An 18752-nucleotide genomic window follows, 5' to 3' on the forward strand; every position below is an offset into this window, starting at 1 on the left:
GGGTAACACCTAACTCCTTGGTAAAGACGGATGCAAAGTGTTCATTTAATACCTCAGCCATCTCCCCCGCCTCCATGTGTAAATCCCCTTTTAGGTCCCGAAGTGGCCATTCCTTTAACCACCTTTTTACTATTTATATAAATTGCCCCTTAGCAGGTTAGGTTGGGCTACGGGGATAGGGCGGAGGACTGGGCCTAGGTAGGGTGCTTTTTCAGAGGGCTGAATGGCCTCCTTCTACACTGCAGGGGTCAAATATGCCGATGGAAGACTTTGGGATTCCCCTTTATGTCAGCCAATCTTTTCTCATTATCCCTCTTTGCTTTTTTTAACCTCCCCTCTGAACCTTCTTTATTCCTTTTGGTTCTCCACTGTATTTCCCACCTGACACAAGCACACATTTTCTTCCTTATCTTCATTTCCATCTTCTTTTTCATCCAGGCAGCTCTGGATTTGTTTGTCCTTGGTCCATTTCTTTTTTATTCATGGTGGCTGGGCCAGCAGTTATTGCCCTTGGTCTGAGTGACTTGCTAGGCCATTTCAGAGAGTATTTTATGAGTCAACCAATACGCCACTGCCTCCCCACCTAAGGTTTAGGTTCATCGTAAACTTTACGATACAATGATCATTTCTCCAAAATCTTCCCCCACTGACACTTGATTTATTTTTGCTTACGTGAACAAAAGTTTAGCAGTTAACTGTTCCCTGGTGCATTCTCCAAAGCCACCTCGCTACCAACCTAGTCCCACTTAACAACCAATTAGCACTTTGTTTCAAAGGACCGCGTCTAACAGTGCGTCCTTTCTTTCCTGGCTATTAAGGATCACATGACACACTTCAAAGAAATGAAATGAAAAATGAAAATCGCTTATTGTCACAAGTAGGCTTCTGTGCAAAGCCCCTAGTCGCCACATTCCTGCACCTGTTCGGGGAGGCTGGTACGGGAGAGGGATCTCCAGGAATCCTGGCTAACATTCCCTCCTTAGGTCAATACCAACAGATCCCCAGTCACATGTATAAATTGTCTGATGTGATTGGCTACTGTTCCAAAGTGGCTGCACTCAAACAGTGATTCATTGGCCACAAAGTGCTTTGGAATTGATGTCATGACTTAGGTCAGTCTTCTGGTCTCCAATTTCCTAAAAGCATTGGAAGAAGTGCAATAAAAAGATTGACAGGGATGGCGCCTGAACGGAGTGGCCATAACAATCAGGAAAGACTTAAACAAACTAAAGCCAAGCTTTTCCATACATTCAAACCAGGCAGGTCGACTCTGATCAGTCCAAGACATTGCCGTGAGGAATGAACCAGGGAATGGCTGTCTTCCAAGCTTTTGAAATGAAAATCGCTTATTGTCACAAGTAGGCTTCCAATGAAGTTACTGTGAAAAGCCCCTAGTCGCCACATTCCGGCGCCTGTTCGGGGAGGCTGGTGCAGGAATTGAACCGTGCTGCTGGCCTGCCTTGGTCTGCTTTCAAAGCCAGCGATTTAGCCCTGTGCTAAACCAGCCCTTAAGCTTTTGCTTACTTGAACAAAAGCTTGGCAGTTAACTGTTCCCTGGTGCATTCTCCAAAGCCATCTCACATGCCAATCAATCAGCACTCTTCTTTCATGCTGTATAAATTGTTGCCCCCTTTACTACTGGCGTTATTGTGAATCTGATCCTGTAAGTGCAAGATGAAATGCTTCGTCAGCATGTCTCTATTTTCAGCGATTCTCAAGTTCTGTACGAATAAACAACTATTTAAATCATATTGCACTCTTGGCAGACATGATGTAAATAACTTCCCAATGTCTAATTGATTCTTTTTTTTTAAAATTTAGAGTGCACAATTATTTTTTCCCCAATTAAGGGGCAATTTAGCGTGGCCAATCCACCTACCCTGCACATCTTTGGGTTGTGGGGGTGTAACCCACGCAGACACGGGGAGAATGTGCAAACTCCACACGGACAGTGACCCGGGGACAGGATCAAACCCGGGTCCTTGGCACCGTGAGGCAGCAGTGCTAACCACTGCGCCACTGTGCTCATGGAATCATAGTATTCTCAGTGCAGAAGGAGGCCATTTGGCCCATCCAGTCTGACTGGCCCTTGGAAAGAGCACCCCACCTAAGCCCACACCTCCATCCTATCCCCATACCCAGTAACTCCACCTAATCTTTTGGACACTTAAGGGGCAATTTATCACGGCCAATCCACTCAATCTTTGGACTGTGGGAGGAAACCGGAGCACCCGGAGGAAACCCACGCACACACGCAACCCACGCAGACTCCGCACAGAGAGTGGCCCAAGCCGGAATCGAACCTGGGACCCTGGAGCTGTCTGTGCTAACCACTGTGCTACCGTGCCGCCCTGATTCTAATTAAATTCACTGAATTAAAACCAAAAATAACCAACATTTACTGCCTCAAAATGCTTGCTCCAATCTCACCATATTTTCTTTCTCCCACTGGACGTCTCTCTGTGGACACTCTCTGTGTCTGTGATTCTGTCCCACATCAGCCAGAGCAGGGTCAACTGGGAGTTTTCCGGTTCAAATGCACTCAGGGGCTCTGCACTATGGAGGCCACAGAGCACTTGGCTGTGAGCACCAGATATTTCTGTGGCTCGGTACAATATAGAATCAGACAGTCATACAGCAGTTACTCACCGTTTTCTTTGTGACCGTTTGAGTTTGTCAACCCCCCCCCCAATCACCACACACACACCTTTGTAGAGGCCAAGCAAAAAAAAATCTGCTCATGTTCCTCAGGAAGAGTCACTCCGGAGACACATTAATGAGTCAGTATTTGTGGTAAAGTCAGAGAAATGAAGAATGTGGGTGAGGAGAGAGTGAGAGAGGCAGGGAGAGAAACCATGGGGTTGGGGGAGAGAGCAAATAGGGTAAAGGGGTAAGCAAGGGGAGTGTGGAAGAACGAGTGGTTTGAGCGAGAGCAAGTGGGACTGGGAGGGGGGGGGAGGGGGGGGCAAGGACACGGGGACAAGGGCGAGGAGGGGGACGGACGAAGGGCGAGGAGGGGACGGTCAAGGTCGGGTTTGAATAGGTGGGGTAGGGAGCGAGGAGGGAGCTGAGGAATAGTGGAGTGAGGGCGGTAGAGAGTGGGAGAGAACAGAGGAAAGAAATTGAAATGCAGAGAGATAAAAAGAATCAAGAAACGGGTGTAGGCGAGGGAGAATGGCAGACGGAGCTATTGCAATGCAGCCAGACAGATCCATCATCAATGAGTCACCATTATTAGGAAGCTCCTGACGCTAAAAATATTTGTTGTTCAACAGGCATCAAGCTCTTGCTCCCACCATGAAACGCTGGCCTGAACCCCCACTCAAAGCAGCGCCCACCGTGAAACACAGGCCCGACCCCCACTCAAAGCAGCGCCCACTGTGAAACGCTGGCCTGAACCCCCACTCAAAGCAGCGCCCACCGTGAAACACAGGCCCGACCCCCCACTCAAAGCAGCGCCCACCGTGAAACACAGGCCCGGACCCCCACTCAAAGCAGCTCCCACTGTGAAACGCAGGCCCGACCCCCACTCAAAGCAGCTCCCACTGTGAAACGCAGGCCCGACCCCCACTCAAAGCAGCTCCCACCGTGAAACGCAGGCCCGAACCCCCATTCAAAGCAGCTCCCACTGTGAAACGCAGGCCCGAACCCCCATTCAAAGCAGCTCCCACTGTGAAACGCAGGCCCGACCCCCACTCAAAGCAGCTCCCACCGTGAAACGCAGGCCCGAACCCCCATTCAAAGCAGCTCCCACTGTGAAACGCAGGCCCGAACCCCCATTTAAAGCAGCTCCCACTGTGAAACGCAGGCCCGAACCCCCATTCAAAGCAGCTCCCACCGTGAAACGCAGGCCCGAACCCCCATTCAAAGCAGCTCCCACTGTGAAACGCAGGCCCGACCCCCACTCAAAGCAGCGCCCACCGTGAAACGCAGGACCGAACCCCCACTCAAAGCAGCGCCCACCGTGAAACGCAGGCCCGAACCCCCATTCAAAGCAGCGCCCACCGTGAAACGCAGGCCCGAACCCCCACTCAAAGCAGCTCCCACTGTGAAACACAGGCCCGACCCCCACTCAAAGCAGCTCCCACTGTGAAACGCTGGCCTGAACCCCCACTCAAAGCAGCGCCCACCGTGAAACGCAGGCCCGAACCCCCATTCAAAGCAGCGCCCACCGTGAAACACAGGCCCGGACCCCCACTCAAAGCAGCAAGACATTGAGTTTAATATCACCCACACATTAGAAAAATGCACAATCTGGCAGCACACTCAGATGGAAGCGTCTTCCATTTTGATCAACGTTTGAAAGGAACGGTGCAATAGTAAAATCATTATTGGTTGTCACAGGACCCAAGGACAGGATTGCCCATTCAGCATCTCCAGCCCGTACTGAAGAGACTTTTTAAAAATGCATTCATGGGATGCAGCTAGGTCAGTATTTATTGCCCATCCCTAATTGCCCCTCGAGAAGGTGGTGGTGAGCTGCCTTCTTGAACCCGCTGCAGTCCGTGTGGTGTAGGTACACCCACTGTGCTGTTAGGGAGAGAGCTCCAGGATGTTGCCCCAGTGACAGTGAAGGAACGGCCGATATATTTCCCAGTCGGGGCGGTGAGTGACTCGGAGGGGAGCCTCCAGGGGGTGGGGTTCCCGGGTACCTGCTGCTCTTGTCCTTCTAGATGGTAGCGGTCGTGGGTTTGGAAGGTGCTGTCTAAGGAACCTTGGTGAGTTGCTGCTGTGCATCTTGTAGATGGGACACACGGCTGTCACTGTGGGTCGGTGGTGGAGGGAGTGAATGTTTGTGGAAGGGGAGCAATCAAGCGGGGCTGCTTTGTCCTGGATGGTGTTGAGCTTCGAGTGTTGTCGGAGCTGCGCTCATCCAGGCAAGTGGAGAGTATTCCATCACACTCCTGACTTGTGCCTTGTAGATGGTGGTTAGGCTTTGGGGGGTCAGGAGGGGAGTTATTCACTGCTTGAGGTTATTCATGGAGGCCCCGCCTTCTCAACCTTGCCACTCGCCTGAGGTGTGGTGATCCTCAGGTTTATTCACCTCCAGTCAGCTCTCAACCTCAAATGGGAGAGCAGCCGATGGTCACCTGGGACTGTGGCGACTTGACCGGACCTATTCACTTCAGGATTCCCAGCCTAGATCCTCCTGGAGCCACAGTATTTATATGGCTGGATGAGTTCAGTTTCTGCTCAATGTTTGAATATAAGAGCGTCGAGAGAGAGATATTAGTGCGACATGGCATCCAGCAACAAGCATTTAGAATGCTGACCCCAAAAACAATTGGGAGTTAGGGTAGCACGGTGGCGCAGCGGTTAGCACTGCTGCCTCACGGCGCCGAGGACCCGGGTTCGAATCCCGGCCCCGGGTCACTGTCCGTGTGGAGTTTGCACATTCTCCCCGTGTCTGCGTGGGTCTCGCCCCCACAACCCAAAGATGTGCAGGGTAGGTGGATTGGCCACGCTAAATTGTCCCTCAATTGGGAAAAAAAAAAGAGTTGGGTACCAATCTATGATTAATCTAGGACAAAGGTTCGGCACAACATCGTGGGCCGAAGGGCCTGTTCTGTGCTGTATTTTCTATGTTCTATGTACTCTAAATTTATTTTAAAAAACGTTGAGATTCAGCAGAAAGAAGATATTTCTAGAAAGACTGTGCATCATGAAAAACTTTGGAAGATGGCAATGCACTTGGTGAAAACACACACAAGAGCCATCTGGTGACCAGAGACTGGCATTGCACCGTGACAGTTGACGTAGTAAAATTGAATTGAGGCAATGCCTGGAGACAGGAAATCAAAGTTCCCTTCATGATCTTTAATAATCAAGAGATGAAGGGCTGATTGTGACTTTTCCCACGGGCTCCACTGACAGTCTAACTCAGGAACATACAGCCTTCCGGAAACTTCCATCTGCATTGTTCATCATCAAAACACATCCATTCTTTAAAAACTTGCCTTGCAGGAGAAGCGGCCTTCAGATTTTCGGCGGCAGCAGTGGCCAGGGGTCTGTCGGGAAGGTAAGTTTACCTCTTTAAAAACTTACCTTCAGAGCTGCAGGAAGTCGGCCGTGGGGATTTCTGGGAAGATTTGTTAGTACCTGTATATAAGTTGGGCGGTTGCTAAACCCGAGACACTACACTTGTAGTGTCCCCCACCCTTCCACCTCCTCTAACCGATGGGATGGAGTGAATATCAGGTAAGCTCTTCTTTTCTTTTTCTTGTTTTCTCTAGAGGGGATGGCAGGGAAGGCAGTGCAATGTTCCTCCTGCAGAATGTTTGAGGTGAGGGATGCCTTCAGTGTCCCTGCTGATTTCACCTGTGGGAAGTGCGCCCATCTCCAGCTCCTCAGAAACCGCGTTAGGGAACTGGAGCTGGATGAACTTCGGATCATTCGGGAGGCAGAGGTGGTCATAGATAGAAGCTTCAGGGATGTAGTTACTCCGAAGAATAAAGATAGATGGGTGACGGTGAGAGGGGCTGGGAGGAAGCAGTCAGTGCAGGGATCCCCCGGGGTTGTTCCCCTTAGTAACAAGTATACCGCTTTGGATACTGTTGGGGGGGGGGGGACTTACCAGGGGTAAGCCATGGGGTCCAGGTCGCTGGCACAGAGTCTGGCCCTGTTGCTCAGAAGGGAAGGGGGGAGAGGGGTAGAGCATTAGTCATTGGAGACTCCATAGTTAGGGGGATAGATAGGAGATTCTGTGTTGCCTCCCAGGTGCCAGGGTGCGTGATGTCTCGGATCGTGTTTTCGGGATCCTTAAGGGGGAGGGGGAGCAGCCCCAAGTCGTGGTCCACATAGGCACCAACGACATAGGTAGGAAAAGGGATAGGGATGTAAGGCAGGAATTCAGGGAGCTAGGGTGGAAACTTAGATCTAGGACAAACAGAGTTATTATCTCTGGGTTGTTACCCGTGCCACGTGATAGCGAGACGAGGAATAGGGAGAGAGACGAGTTGAACACGTGGCTCCAGGGATGGTGCAGGAGGGAGGGTTTCAGATTTCTGGATAATTGGGGCTCATTCTGGGTTCGGTGGGACCTCTACAAACGGGATGGTCTACACCTGGACCAGAGGGGTACCAATATCCTGGGGGGGAAATTTGCTGATGCTCTTCGGGAGGGTTTAAACTAGTTCGGCAGGGGGTTGGGAACCTGAATTGTAGCTCCAGTATACAGGAGGTTGGGAGTAGTGAGGTCATGAGTAAGGTTTCAAAGTTGCAGGAGTGTACCGGCAGGCAGGAAGGTGGTTTAAAATGCGTCTACTTCAAGGCCAGGAGCATCTGGAATAAGGTGGGTGAACTTGCGGCATGGGTTGGTACCTGGGACGTCGATGTTGTGGCCATTTCAGAGACATGGATAGAGCAGGGACAGGAGTGGTTGTTGCAGGTGCCGGGGTTTAGATATTTCAGTAAGCGCAGGGAAGGTGGTAAAAGAGGGGGAGGGGTGGCATTGTTAGTGAAGGACAGTATTACGGTGGCAGAAAGGACGTTTGATGAGGACTTGTCTACTGAGGTAGTATGGGCTGAGGTTAGAAACAGGAAAGGAGAGGTCACCCTGTTAGGAGTTCTCTATAGGCCTCTGAATAGTTCCAGACATGTAGAGGAAAGGATTGCAAAGATGATCCTGGATAGGAGCGAAGGTAAAAGGGTAGTTGTTATGGGGGACTTTAACTTTCCAAATATTGACTGGAAACGCTATAGTTTGAGTACTTTAGATGGGTCCGTTTTTGTCCAATGTGTTTAGGAGGGTTTCCTGGCACAGTATGTAGTTAGGTCAACAAGAGACAAGGCCATATTGGATTTGGTACTGGGTAATGAACCAGGACAGGTGTTAGATTTGGAGGTAGGTGAGCACTTTGGTGATAGTGACCACAATTCAGTTAGGTTTACTTTAGCGATGGAAAGGGATAGGTATATACCACAGGGCAAGAGTTATAGCTGGGGGAAAGGCAATTATGATGCGATGAGGCAAGACTTAGGATGCATCAGATGGGGAGGGAAACTGCAGGGGATGGGCACAATTGAAATGTGGAGCTTGTTCAAGGAACAGCTACTGCGTGTCCTTGATAAGTATGTACCTGTCAGGCAGGGAGGAAGTGGTCGAGTGAGGGAACCGTGGTTTACTAAAGCAGTCGAAACACTTGTCAAGAGGAAGAAGGAGGCTTATGTAAAGATGAGACATGAGAAGTCTTTGGCAGGTTGGATCAAGGAAAACCCGAAAGCTTTCTATAGATATGTCAGGAATAAAAGAATGACTACGGTAAGAGTAGGGCCAGTCAAGGACAGTAGTGGGAAGTTGTGCTTGGAGTCCGAGGAGATAGGAGAGGTGCTAAATGAATATTTTTTGTCAGTAGTCACACAGGAAAAAGACAATGTTATCGAGGAGAATACTGAGATTCAGGCTACTAGACTAGAAGGGCTTGAGGTTCATATGTAGGAGGTGTTAGCAATTCTGGAAAGTGTGAAAATAGATAAGTCCCCTGGGCCGGATGGAATTTATCCTAGGATTCTCTGGGAAGCTAGGGAGGAGATTGTTGAGCCTTTGGCTTTGATCTTTATGTCATCATTGTTTACAGGAATAGTGCCAGAAGCCTGGAGGATCGCAAATGTTGTCCACTTGTTCAAGAAGGGGAGTAGAGACAACCCAGATAACTATAGACCAGTGAGCCTTACTTCTGTTGTGGGCAAAGTCTTGGAACGGTTTATAAGAGATAGGATGTATAATCATCTGGAAAGGAATAATTTGATTAGAGACAGTCAACACGATTTTGTGAAGGGTAGGTCGTGCCTCACAAACCTTATTGAGTTCTTTTGAGAAGGTGACCAAACAGGTGGACGAGGGTAAAGCAGTTGATGTGGTGTATATGGATTTCAGTAAAGCGTTTGATAAGGTTCCCCACGGTAGGCTATTGCAGAAAATACGGAGGCATGGGATTCAGGGTGACTTAGCAGTTTGGATCAGAAATTGGCTAGCTGGAAGAAGACAAAGGGTGGTGGTTGATGGGAAATATTCAGCCTGGAGTCCAGTTACTAGTGGTGTACCACAAGGATCTGTTTTGGGGCCACTGCTGTTTGTCATTTTTATAAATGACCTGGAGGAGGGCGTAGAAGGATGGGTGAGTAAATTTGCAGATTACACTAAAGTCGGTGGAGTTGTGGACAGTGCGGAAGGATGTTACAAGTTACAGAGGGACATAGATAAGCTGCAGCGCTGGGCTGAGAGGTGGCAAATGGAGTTTAATGCAGAAAAGTGTGAGGTGATTCATTTTGGAAGTAATAACAGGAAGACAGAGTACTGGGCTAATGGTAAGATTCTTGGCAGTGTGGATGAGCAGAGAGATCTCGGTGTCCATGTACATAGATCCCTGAAAGTTGCCACTCAGGTTGAGAGGGTTGTTAAAAAGGCTTTTATTGGTAGAGGGATTGTGTTTCGGAGCCATGAGGTCATGTTGCAGCTGTACAAAACTCTGGTGCGGCTGCATTTGGAGTATTGCGTGCAATTCTGGTCGCCGCATTATAGGAAGGATGTCGAAGCATTGGAAAGGGTGCAGAGGAGATTTACCAGAATGTTGCCTGGTATGGAGGGAAGGTCTTATGAGGGATGGCGGAGGGACTTGAGGCTGTTTTCGTTAGAGAGAAGGTTAAGAGGTGACTTAATTGAGACATACAAGATAATCAGAGGATTGGATAGGGTGGACAGTGAGAGCCTTTTTCCTCGGATGGATATGGCTGGCATGAGGGGACATAACTTTAAACTGAGGGGTAATAGATATAGGACAGAGGTCAGAGGTAGGTTCTTTACTCAGAGAGTAGTAAGGGTGTGGAATGCCCTGCCTGCAACAGTAGTGGACTCGCCAACACTAAGGGCATTCAAATGGTCATTGGATCGACATATGGACGATAAGGGAATAGTGTAGATGGGCTTTAGAGAGGTTTCACAGGTCGGCGCAACATTGAGGGCCGAAGGGCCTGTACTGCGCTGGAATGTTCTATGTTCTATGTTCTTGCCCAGTTTACCCACAAATCAATTTGACTTTGAAGAAGCATTTGTCCCGAACAGTCCATTACTCAACAACCAATCCCTTTGCACAAAGTGATGCCACAGAGATTCTGCACTGTAAATCTCACAACTGATGATCAAATATTTAGATCATCGATATCTTATTTCTCCCGTTAATGTGGCTGTCACACATTGTCACCGAGACGCTCTCCCTCCTTCACTCCCCCCCACCCTCACTCTCCTCTCCTCCCCCCTCCCTACTCTCCTTTCCGACACTCTTCCGAGGGGGAAGAGGAAAGGAAGAGGAAAGGAGAGTGTGGGAGAGGAGAGGGAGGGAGGGGGGCTCCCTCCCTCTCCTCTCCCACACTCTCCTTTCCTCTTCCACACCTCTCCTCTCCCTCCCTCTCCCCTCTCACCTCCCTCCTCCCAATCTCCTCCCCCCCCTTTCCTCCCTCCCCCCCCCCCCCCTCTCTGTCTTCCCCACTCTCTCCCTCCCCCTACCTTCCTGCCCCCTCCCACCCCGACCGTGGAGGAACACAGCTCATGGGGGTCTCCAATGCGCCTGGTCCTGAGGCAGTTGGTGTTTGCCGGTGGGGGAAGGAGGGGATGAGAGAGTTGCCGCTGCCCACAACCCCCGGACAGCCCTTTTCACAGACAATGAAATGCTTTTACGAGTGTAGTCACTGTTGTAATGCAGCAGCTAATTGGAGAGGGGAGGGGAGGGGGGGGGGGGGGGGGGGGGGGGGGGGGCAGTCCTGTGTCTGTTTGACACGGTGCCCGGGCATCTACCCGAGAGGGCGGGCGCTGCCTCACACAGCTCAATATCTCATCCGAAAGACAGCGCCTCCGACAGTGCAGCACCTCTCCCCACCCGCCCTCCTCCCCTCAGTGCTGCAACTGGGAGTGTCAGCAGAAAATAAAGAGAGGCAGGGTTCTCACTCAACCCGGACCGGGGTGGGGGGGGGGCCGCCCACCTACCTAAATCCGCAGGGCACAAAGGGGCTTTGGGACTGGGAGCTGTAAAAAGAGATGCAATGGTTAACACACACAGTCACCCCTCCCCACACACACACAGTCACACCCCCCACACACACACACAGACACCCGCCCCACACACACACAGACACCCCCCACACACACACAGACACCCCCCCCACACACACAGTCACACCCCACACACACAGACACCCCCCACACACACACAGACACCCCCCCCCACACACACACAGACACCCCCCACACACACACAGACACCCCCCCCACACACACAGTCACACCCCACACACACAGACACCCCCCACACACACACAGACACCCCCCCCACACACACACAGACACCCCCCACACACACACAGACACCCCCCACACACACACAGACACACACAGACACCCCCCCCCCCCACACACACACACAGTCACACCCCCCCACACAGACCCCCCCCCCCCCCCCCACACACACACACACAATTCCCATGTCAAATGGCCCTTTTCTCGGGCATTTCTAAAGCGGAATGTATTCCGTGCCAGCGACAGTGATGGGAGGGAGCCGCCACCCACTTTAAGGAGCAAAGCAGACACACACAATACAAACTGGAATTTCCACCGTCATAATGTACGAACCCGAACGATCATCAGCTCAGCAACAAATGCCTCAGAAAAACACCTTACGTTGTCTGAGAGATATCGGAGAGAGGGTGTCCTGCTCCTGTATTGTTCCGCAGTGGTCTGGCGAGCTGCTATTTTCCTGAACATTAATTCTCTGTCTGGAAAGTGACAGATTCTAGCTCCACCCTTCTTTATGACAACACTGCAGGCTGTCAATCATCTGCTCTGGGGGGGACTGAATGGGCAGGGATTCGATTGGGCCGGTTAAAGGGGAACTCCACTCGATTGGGCCGGTTAAAGGGGAACTCCACTCGATTGGGCCGGTTAAAGGGCAACTCCACTTTCTGTACGTTTGAAAGGAGAGGGAGGGGGGTCAATTCGCCCTATGCAATTACCACGCCTCCCTTCCCCACCGCTTCTCTCTCCTGCTAGGGTGCGATTCTGCCTTCTCAAGCCAGGCGCCGGTCCTTTCTGCATGGCCGCAGGCCGTCGAAAAGACTCGGAGATGTAAAGGCGGCAAGGTGGTGCAGTGGTTAGCACTGCTGCCTCATAGCGCCGAGGCCCTGGGTGTTGTGTTGGGTGCTCTGGATCCGTGGATCACATACAGGCCACCAACACTTAAAATAGTACAACACTATTTTATTAAGTTAGAAACTGTTGAACATACTTTCACTGTGGGTTAACACGATGTTAGATTGAACTAAAGACCTATGCCTGTCCTAACCAGTCTATGCACTCAGCACATGGTGAAGATCTGTGCTGTAAGCTGTAAGCTCTGTCCTTCTGAGAGGCTGCATCCCGAATGAGCGGGAAAACTGATGCCCCCTGGCTTTATAGTGAGTGTGCTCTAACTGGTGATTGGCTGCGATGTTGTGTGTGTTGATTGGTCCCACTGTGTGTCCATCAGTGTGTGTCTGCACCATGATATACTGGTGTATATTATGACTCCGGGTTTGATCCCGGGTCACTGTCCGTGTGGAGTTTGCACATTCTCCCAGTGTCTGCGTGGGTCTCACCCCCACAACCCAAAGATGCGCAGGGTAGGTGGATTGGAGACACTAAATGTAGAAATGAAATGGGCACACTGCACCAGCTCTCCAGACCGGCAACCCATCCAGTGCCAATCCGCCTGGTGAGGAGTCACAGAAGAGCCCAATCCCAGTTCCAACCCCCGCCCCCCCCTGCCCCCCCCCCACCCCCCCCCCCCCCCCACACACCCCCCACACCCCCCCCCCCCCCGCCCCGCAAACAACCAGCAGGGCTGCAGGAGAGTCACAGTGCCCCCGGGTGAAATACTGGGTTGTAAAGGTCATACACATCAACATGTTTTTCCAGTTACGATTTTCCCACGAGGCAGGTTTTTAAAAATGTATTCTTCCCTGGGTTGTGGGTGTCGCCGGCTGGGCCAGCATTTATGGCCCACCCCTAATTGCCCTTGAACTGAGTGCCTCACTCAGCAATGGGCAGCACGGTAGCACAGTGATTAGCATAATTGCTTCACAGCACCAGGGTCCCAGGTTCGAGTCCCAGCTTGGGTCACTGTCTGTGCGGAGTCTGCACGTTCTCCCCGTGTCTGTGTGGGTTTCCTCCGGGTGCTCCGGTTTCCTCCCACAGCCCAAAGATGTGCAGGTTAGGTGGATTCGCCGTGATAAATTGCTTTTGTGTCCAGAAAGGTTCGGCGGGGTTGCTGGGTTACGGGGATAGGATGGAGGTGTGGGTTTAGATAGGGTGTTCTTTCCAAGGGCTGGTGCAGGCTAGACAGGCCTAATGGCCTCCTGGTGCACTGTAAATTCTCTGATTTCAGAGGGTAATTAAGAGTCAAACACATTGCTGTGGGCCTGGAGTCACATGTAGGCCAGACCGGGTAAGGACGGCAGATTTCCTTCACTAAGGGACAATGGTGAACCAGATGGGGTTTTAACCACAATCGACAGTCAATTCCACACTTGTTAATCCAATTTAAATTCACTCCAGCTAATGTGGGATTTGAATCCATACCCCCGAGCATGAGTCTGGATCTTCATTACGAGAGTCATAGAATCCCTACAGCACAGAAAGAGGCCATTCGGCCCATCGAGTCTGAGTGGACCCAGCGAAAGAACACCCCACCTAGGCCCAATCCCCCACTCTATCCCCGTAACCCCATTTAACCTTTGGACACTAAGGGCAATTGATCACGGCCAATGCTCCTAACCTGCACATCTTTGGACTTCATAGAATTTACAGTGCAGAAGGAGGCCATTCGGCCCATCGAGTCTGCACCGGCCCCTGGAATGAGTGCCCTACCCAAGCCCACACCTCCACCCCATCCCCATAACCCAGTAACCCCACCCAACACGAAGAGCAATTTTGGACACTAAGGGGCAATTTATCACGGCCAATCCACCTATCCTGCACATCTTTGGACTTGTGGGAGGAAACCGGAGCACCCGGAGGGAAACCCACGCAGACATGGGGAGAACGTGCAGACTCCGCACGGACAGTGACCCAAGCCGAGAATCGAACCGGGGTCCCTGGCGCTGTGAGGCATCAGCGCTAACCCACTGTGCTACCGTGTCACACCTGTGCCAGCTCTTTCCTGGAGCAATCCAAAATCAATCACATCGTCTCTCTCTCTCTCTCTGTCTCCGTTTTTATTATTAATCATGTAACCATTTGCCAGGAGCAAGTCTCGTGGCCAGAAGCTCTGGGTTCGAGTCCCGCCCCAGGACTTAAATGTCCGAGGAAGGTGGGTTCATAACACAGCCAAAAAGGTTGAGAATCAACTCGTAAAATCCTTCCAAATAGATCAATGGCTGGTGGTAAGAGTGGGAGAGATTCCTGGTCAGCCACACTTAATGTAGAGTTCGGACTCGAGCACCACCAACAACAACGACGTACATTTATATAGAAGAAAAGCAAATTACCGCAGATGCTGGAAATCTGAAACAAAAAAAACCCGACTGGAACTGCTGTAAGAGTTCAGCAGATCAGGCAACGGTTTGTGGAGAGAAAAACAGAGTTAACGCTTCGAGGCCGTATGACTGCTCTTTCAGAGGGCCAGTGCAGACCCGATGGGCCAAGGCCTCCCCCAGCACTGCAGGAATTCTAAGGCCGCTGAAGGGACGGTCACCAATAAAGGAGCAATAAACATCGGCAAAGCACGAGGTGTGAGATCTGGAGGAGCACAGAGACCTGGGAGGGTTTTAGGAAGGTCAAAACAACGGTGAGGGTTTTAAAATCGAGGTACTGCTGGATCGGGAGCTCATCTAGGTCGGTGCACGGGCTGGAGGGTAAACAGAACCGGGTACAAGTAACGATACCGGCGACAGAGTTCCGGGGGATCGGCAGATCATGGTTCCCAGATGGAGATTCTCAGATGGAGATGCCGGGACTCGTGATTCACCGGACAGGCTTGACATTTGCTGAAGCCTTTTCTCTACCTCCTCACCTACCCCGTGCATATCCCCAATAAGGAGACGATAGGCTTGCAATCTGCAACCTAGCGTAAGGATGTATTTACCCATCTTAATACACTCCATCCTGCGCTCCAAACTGCGCAGTTAAACCTTTTCTTCGATGCGCTGGTTGAGAAATCTGCGAATGGGTACTCCACTACTGTGTTACCACGAGTCTACCATCACCAGCCAACACGCACGCTGAGATGCATACAGTTCCATGCACTGTAAGTTAGGCCTGAGCAGCAATCTTGTAACTCGGGTCCATTTGGTCCTCTTGGCAAGCTTGACACAGAAATGGAGCACATCAAAGCTATCCTGCGGGGCAATCAGATCATTGTCCGCTGTGTATCACCCAAACTCACAAATGGACCAAAGGCTCGGACTATCACAAACTACCCTGGGAAGGCAAAGTGCCTGAGAAACCTGGACAACAGATGAAGCAAGCTGTTTGACGCTGCTCCTATACAATGGCTACGCGAGTGGTATTTTCCACAGAGGGGACGCGGTCATCCATCCAAAAAGACGATCTGCCTTCCGCACAGTTGAGCAACGTCATGTAGGCCTCACGTCCCAATGGCTGACCGATCATTGTTCCGTCAGTTGTTCGTAATAAGCAGACTGTCCTCAACCAGACTCTGCTGGCAAAACCCAAAACAAAACCTCTACTGTTAGATGTGATTCTGCATTGGGCAGCACTTGCTGAACAATGAGGAGTGCGCTAATAGTTACACTAACAGACAAGTTAAAATATTTTGTTGAGCTCAATGTTTTTTTTTTATTCGTTCATGGGGATGTGGGCATCGCTGCCTGGGCCAGAATCTATTGCCCATCCCGGAGGGACATTTAAGAGTCAACCATTTTGCTGTAGATCTGGAGTCGCATGTAGGCCAGACCAGGTAAGGATGACAGATTTCCCTCCCTAAAGGATATTAGTGAACCAGATGGGTTTTTACGACAGTCGACAATGGACTTCATGGTCATCATAAGACTTTTAATTCCAGATTTTTGTTGAATTCAAATTTCACCATCTGCCCTGACGGGATTTGAACCCGGGTCCCCAGAGTATGACTCTGGGTCCATGGATTTCTAATCCAGCGACAATACCACTACGCCACTGCCTCCCCATGTGCGGCTTTACCTTGGAGTTCAGAGTAAATCAGTTCAAACTTTCCTCTTTGTGTCGCCTGGATTACTACGCTGGCGATGAGGAGCAAGATCAGGATTCTGGGCAGCCCCGCTTCAAAAGCAAAAAACAACAACAACAACTCCGATTAGGAAATGTACAATGAGAACCCAGGAATACCACAATTTGGGAAACCCGATCTGTATGATGCGGCCGTTGCAGATTGGACCCTGTACTCTGAAAGAATGCGCTATTTCATGCGAATGGCATAGAATATGATGACTGACTGATGTTTGGGCATCATTAAGAGTTTGACTTACCCGGCAGTCCTGTATGCAAAAACCTTTAAAGACCTGGTAGAATTAGGGCGGCACGGTGGGGCAGTGGTTAGCACTGCTGCCTCACGCGCCGAGCTCCCAGGTGCGATCCCGGCTCTGGGTCACTGTCCGTGTGGAGTTTGCACATTCTCCCCGTGTGTTTCACCCACACAACCCAAACATGTGCCGGGTAGGTGGATTGAACACGCTAAAGTGCCCCTTAATTGGAAAAAATGAATTGGGTACTCTAAATTTATTTTTTAAAGCTAACTGGTAGAATTAATGGCAAACCTGACACCATCGGTAATTCTCCAGCAGCTACAGGCTTAATATGGTGGGAACAATCCCTGGAGAACCCAGAATGGAATTCCTGACCGGACTCAGGAAGCTGGCAGAACACCGGGTATGGGTCATCCCTGCTGGAGATGCTACGAGACCAACTGGTATGCAGGATAAACAATGTTGCGACACAGAGAAAACTGGTTGCAGAACCTGCCCGGGACCTTGGCACAGAACTGGCGCTGTCCCTGGACAATGCCGAGAAAGGGGCCCAGGAACATCAAGGTTCAATGGACTGCAGCATGTTCACTGTTGGACGTCCCCCGCCCCGTATGGAAAAACCGGGCTCCCGTAGAAAGCACCTCCCCGCCCCACCCACCACCTGTTTACCACTCAGCCGCCGTACGGCACGCAAGGATATGGGTGGACGGTCCCAGAAACGGGAGAGAAGATTTCCCCAGAGGACTTCAGGCAGCAGTCACGAGAGTGCATCTCTGCAACGGCCAAGGCAAGGCTGCCAGAATCATCAGCATGTGTATCTCCCAGGCCGAAGCCAAAGCTACCTCAGACCCAACCCTTCCAAATCCACCAGCCCCAACAGGACAAAGTTGTAAACTGCACCCCCACCCCCAAAATTGCCCCAATCGAAATTAAACTCCGGGTCAACAGTCACCCCCAGGAAATGGACGTAGGAGCTGCTGTAACCATTATAGAGGAACAGGACAACAGGCGTCTCCCAGAGGGCATCATGCCCCTTTGCCTGCGGGACACCAGGGTCAGGCTGGCCACGCACTGGGGGAAGCCTCTATGAATCGCAGGAACGACAATGACCCTGGGCAGCAGACGGTCCGGCTCCCCCTATTGGTCGTACAAGGACGAGGACCCAGTCTCCTGGGCGGAAACTGGCTGCAAAAGAACTCCAATTGGACTGGCAGCAAACTTTCAGCATGCGAACAGGCGGCCTATACAAAGTCATTGCAGGAAGGCCTCGGCAAAATCAAAGGAGCCAGGGAAAAGAAAATCTACATAGACCCGGAGGCCTTGCCTAAGTACTTCAGAGAGCGACCGGTCCCGATGCCATGCTCACCGAGGTCGAGGCCGATCCTGGGTGGCTGGAGAGCCTTGGTATCATAGGCCCAGTATGTAGCCATCTGGGATGGCCACTTCCCGATTACAAAATGGACACTTTGCAAAGATTGCAGGGAAAATGGGCAATACTGAGAAAACAAGCAGGTTCAGGGTTTTGTCTGTTTATTGGAGCTGCAGCTCCCAGACAAGACCAAAACTGCAAAGACATTAGCACACTAATGAGGGAATAGAAGGATACGGACCCAGGAAGTGTAGAAGATTGTAGTTTAGTCGGGCAGTATGGTCGGCACGGGCTTGGAGGGCCGAAGGGCCTGTTCCTGTGCTGTACATTTCTTTGTTCTTTGTTCTTTGTTCTTTGAGCCATCTCCGGGAACAAAAGAGTAACATTTGAGTAACCGATACTAAGGCAGACACCCCGGTGCCAGAGGAGACCAGAACAAAGCAGGCCAACGGCCACCTAGGACACGCCCAGCCATCAGGGCACCCACCCCTTTATTGGAGGAAATCGATAGGAACGATCGAGAAACGGCCCAATTAATTGGGGCCAAGTTCAAGGCCCGCCCAAAAGCGCGCGAAGCCCATTTGGGTATAAGAAGGATCCCCCAAGAGAGAATCGCTCTCTTGGACCCGGCTCTCACCGAGGAGAGACCTGCCCAACAGCTGCACCAGAACAAGTAAGTCCAAGGTCAACGCTCGCGACCAGACAGACAAACTTAGCTGTTCCCCTTCACCACTTCAACCCCAGCAGCCTCAGAACCGAACAACGGCCACTGTTCCTCTGACTGAGTGGGCGCCCGAAGCTAAGTATAGGCTTTAACAGTAGTGATAATTTAGTCTGTAGTATTTGTGCATGAGTATATTTAACTGTGTGTGTAAATAAATAAGCATTTGACTTTGAA

At 51.1% G+C, this 18752-nt stretch overlaps 1 protein-coding gene across 3 annotated transcripts in view; it reads right to left on the reverse strand.

Moving 5' to 3' along the window:
* csdc2b (cold shock domain containing C2, RNA binding b) overlaps positions 1–18752 on the reverse strand; it is a 132786-nt gene that overhangs the window by 49843 nt on the left and 64191 nt on the right. The window contains exon 1 of one of the 3 annotated variants that reach the window (XM_072491986.1): positions 11669–11778. The exons of 1 other annotated variant lie outside the window; for it this stretch is intronic. In XM_072491986.1, the coding sequence (XP_072348087.1) occupies positions 11669–11752 (84 nt within the window). In that variant the 5' untranslated portion in view covers positions 11753–11778. Of the gene's footprint in view, positions 1–11620; positions 11779–18752 lie in introns of those variants that run through there. One more of the 3 variants, XM_072491985.1, reaches the window with a different exon arrangement.

The sequence above is a fragment of the Scyliorhinus torazame genome, chromosome 29 (genome assembly GCF_047496885.1).
Source record: "Scyliorhinus torazame isolate Kashiwa2021f chromosome 29, sScyTor2.1, whole genome shotgun sequence".
Classification (NCBI taxonomy): domain Eukaryota; kingdom Metazoa; phylum Chordata; class Chondrichthyes; order Carcharhiniformes; family Scyliorhinidae; genus Scyliorhinus; species Scyliorhinus torazame.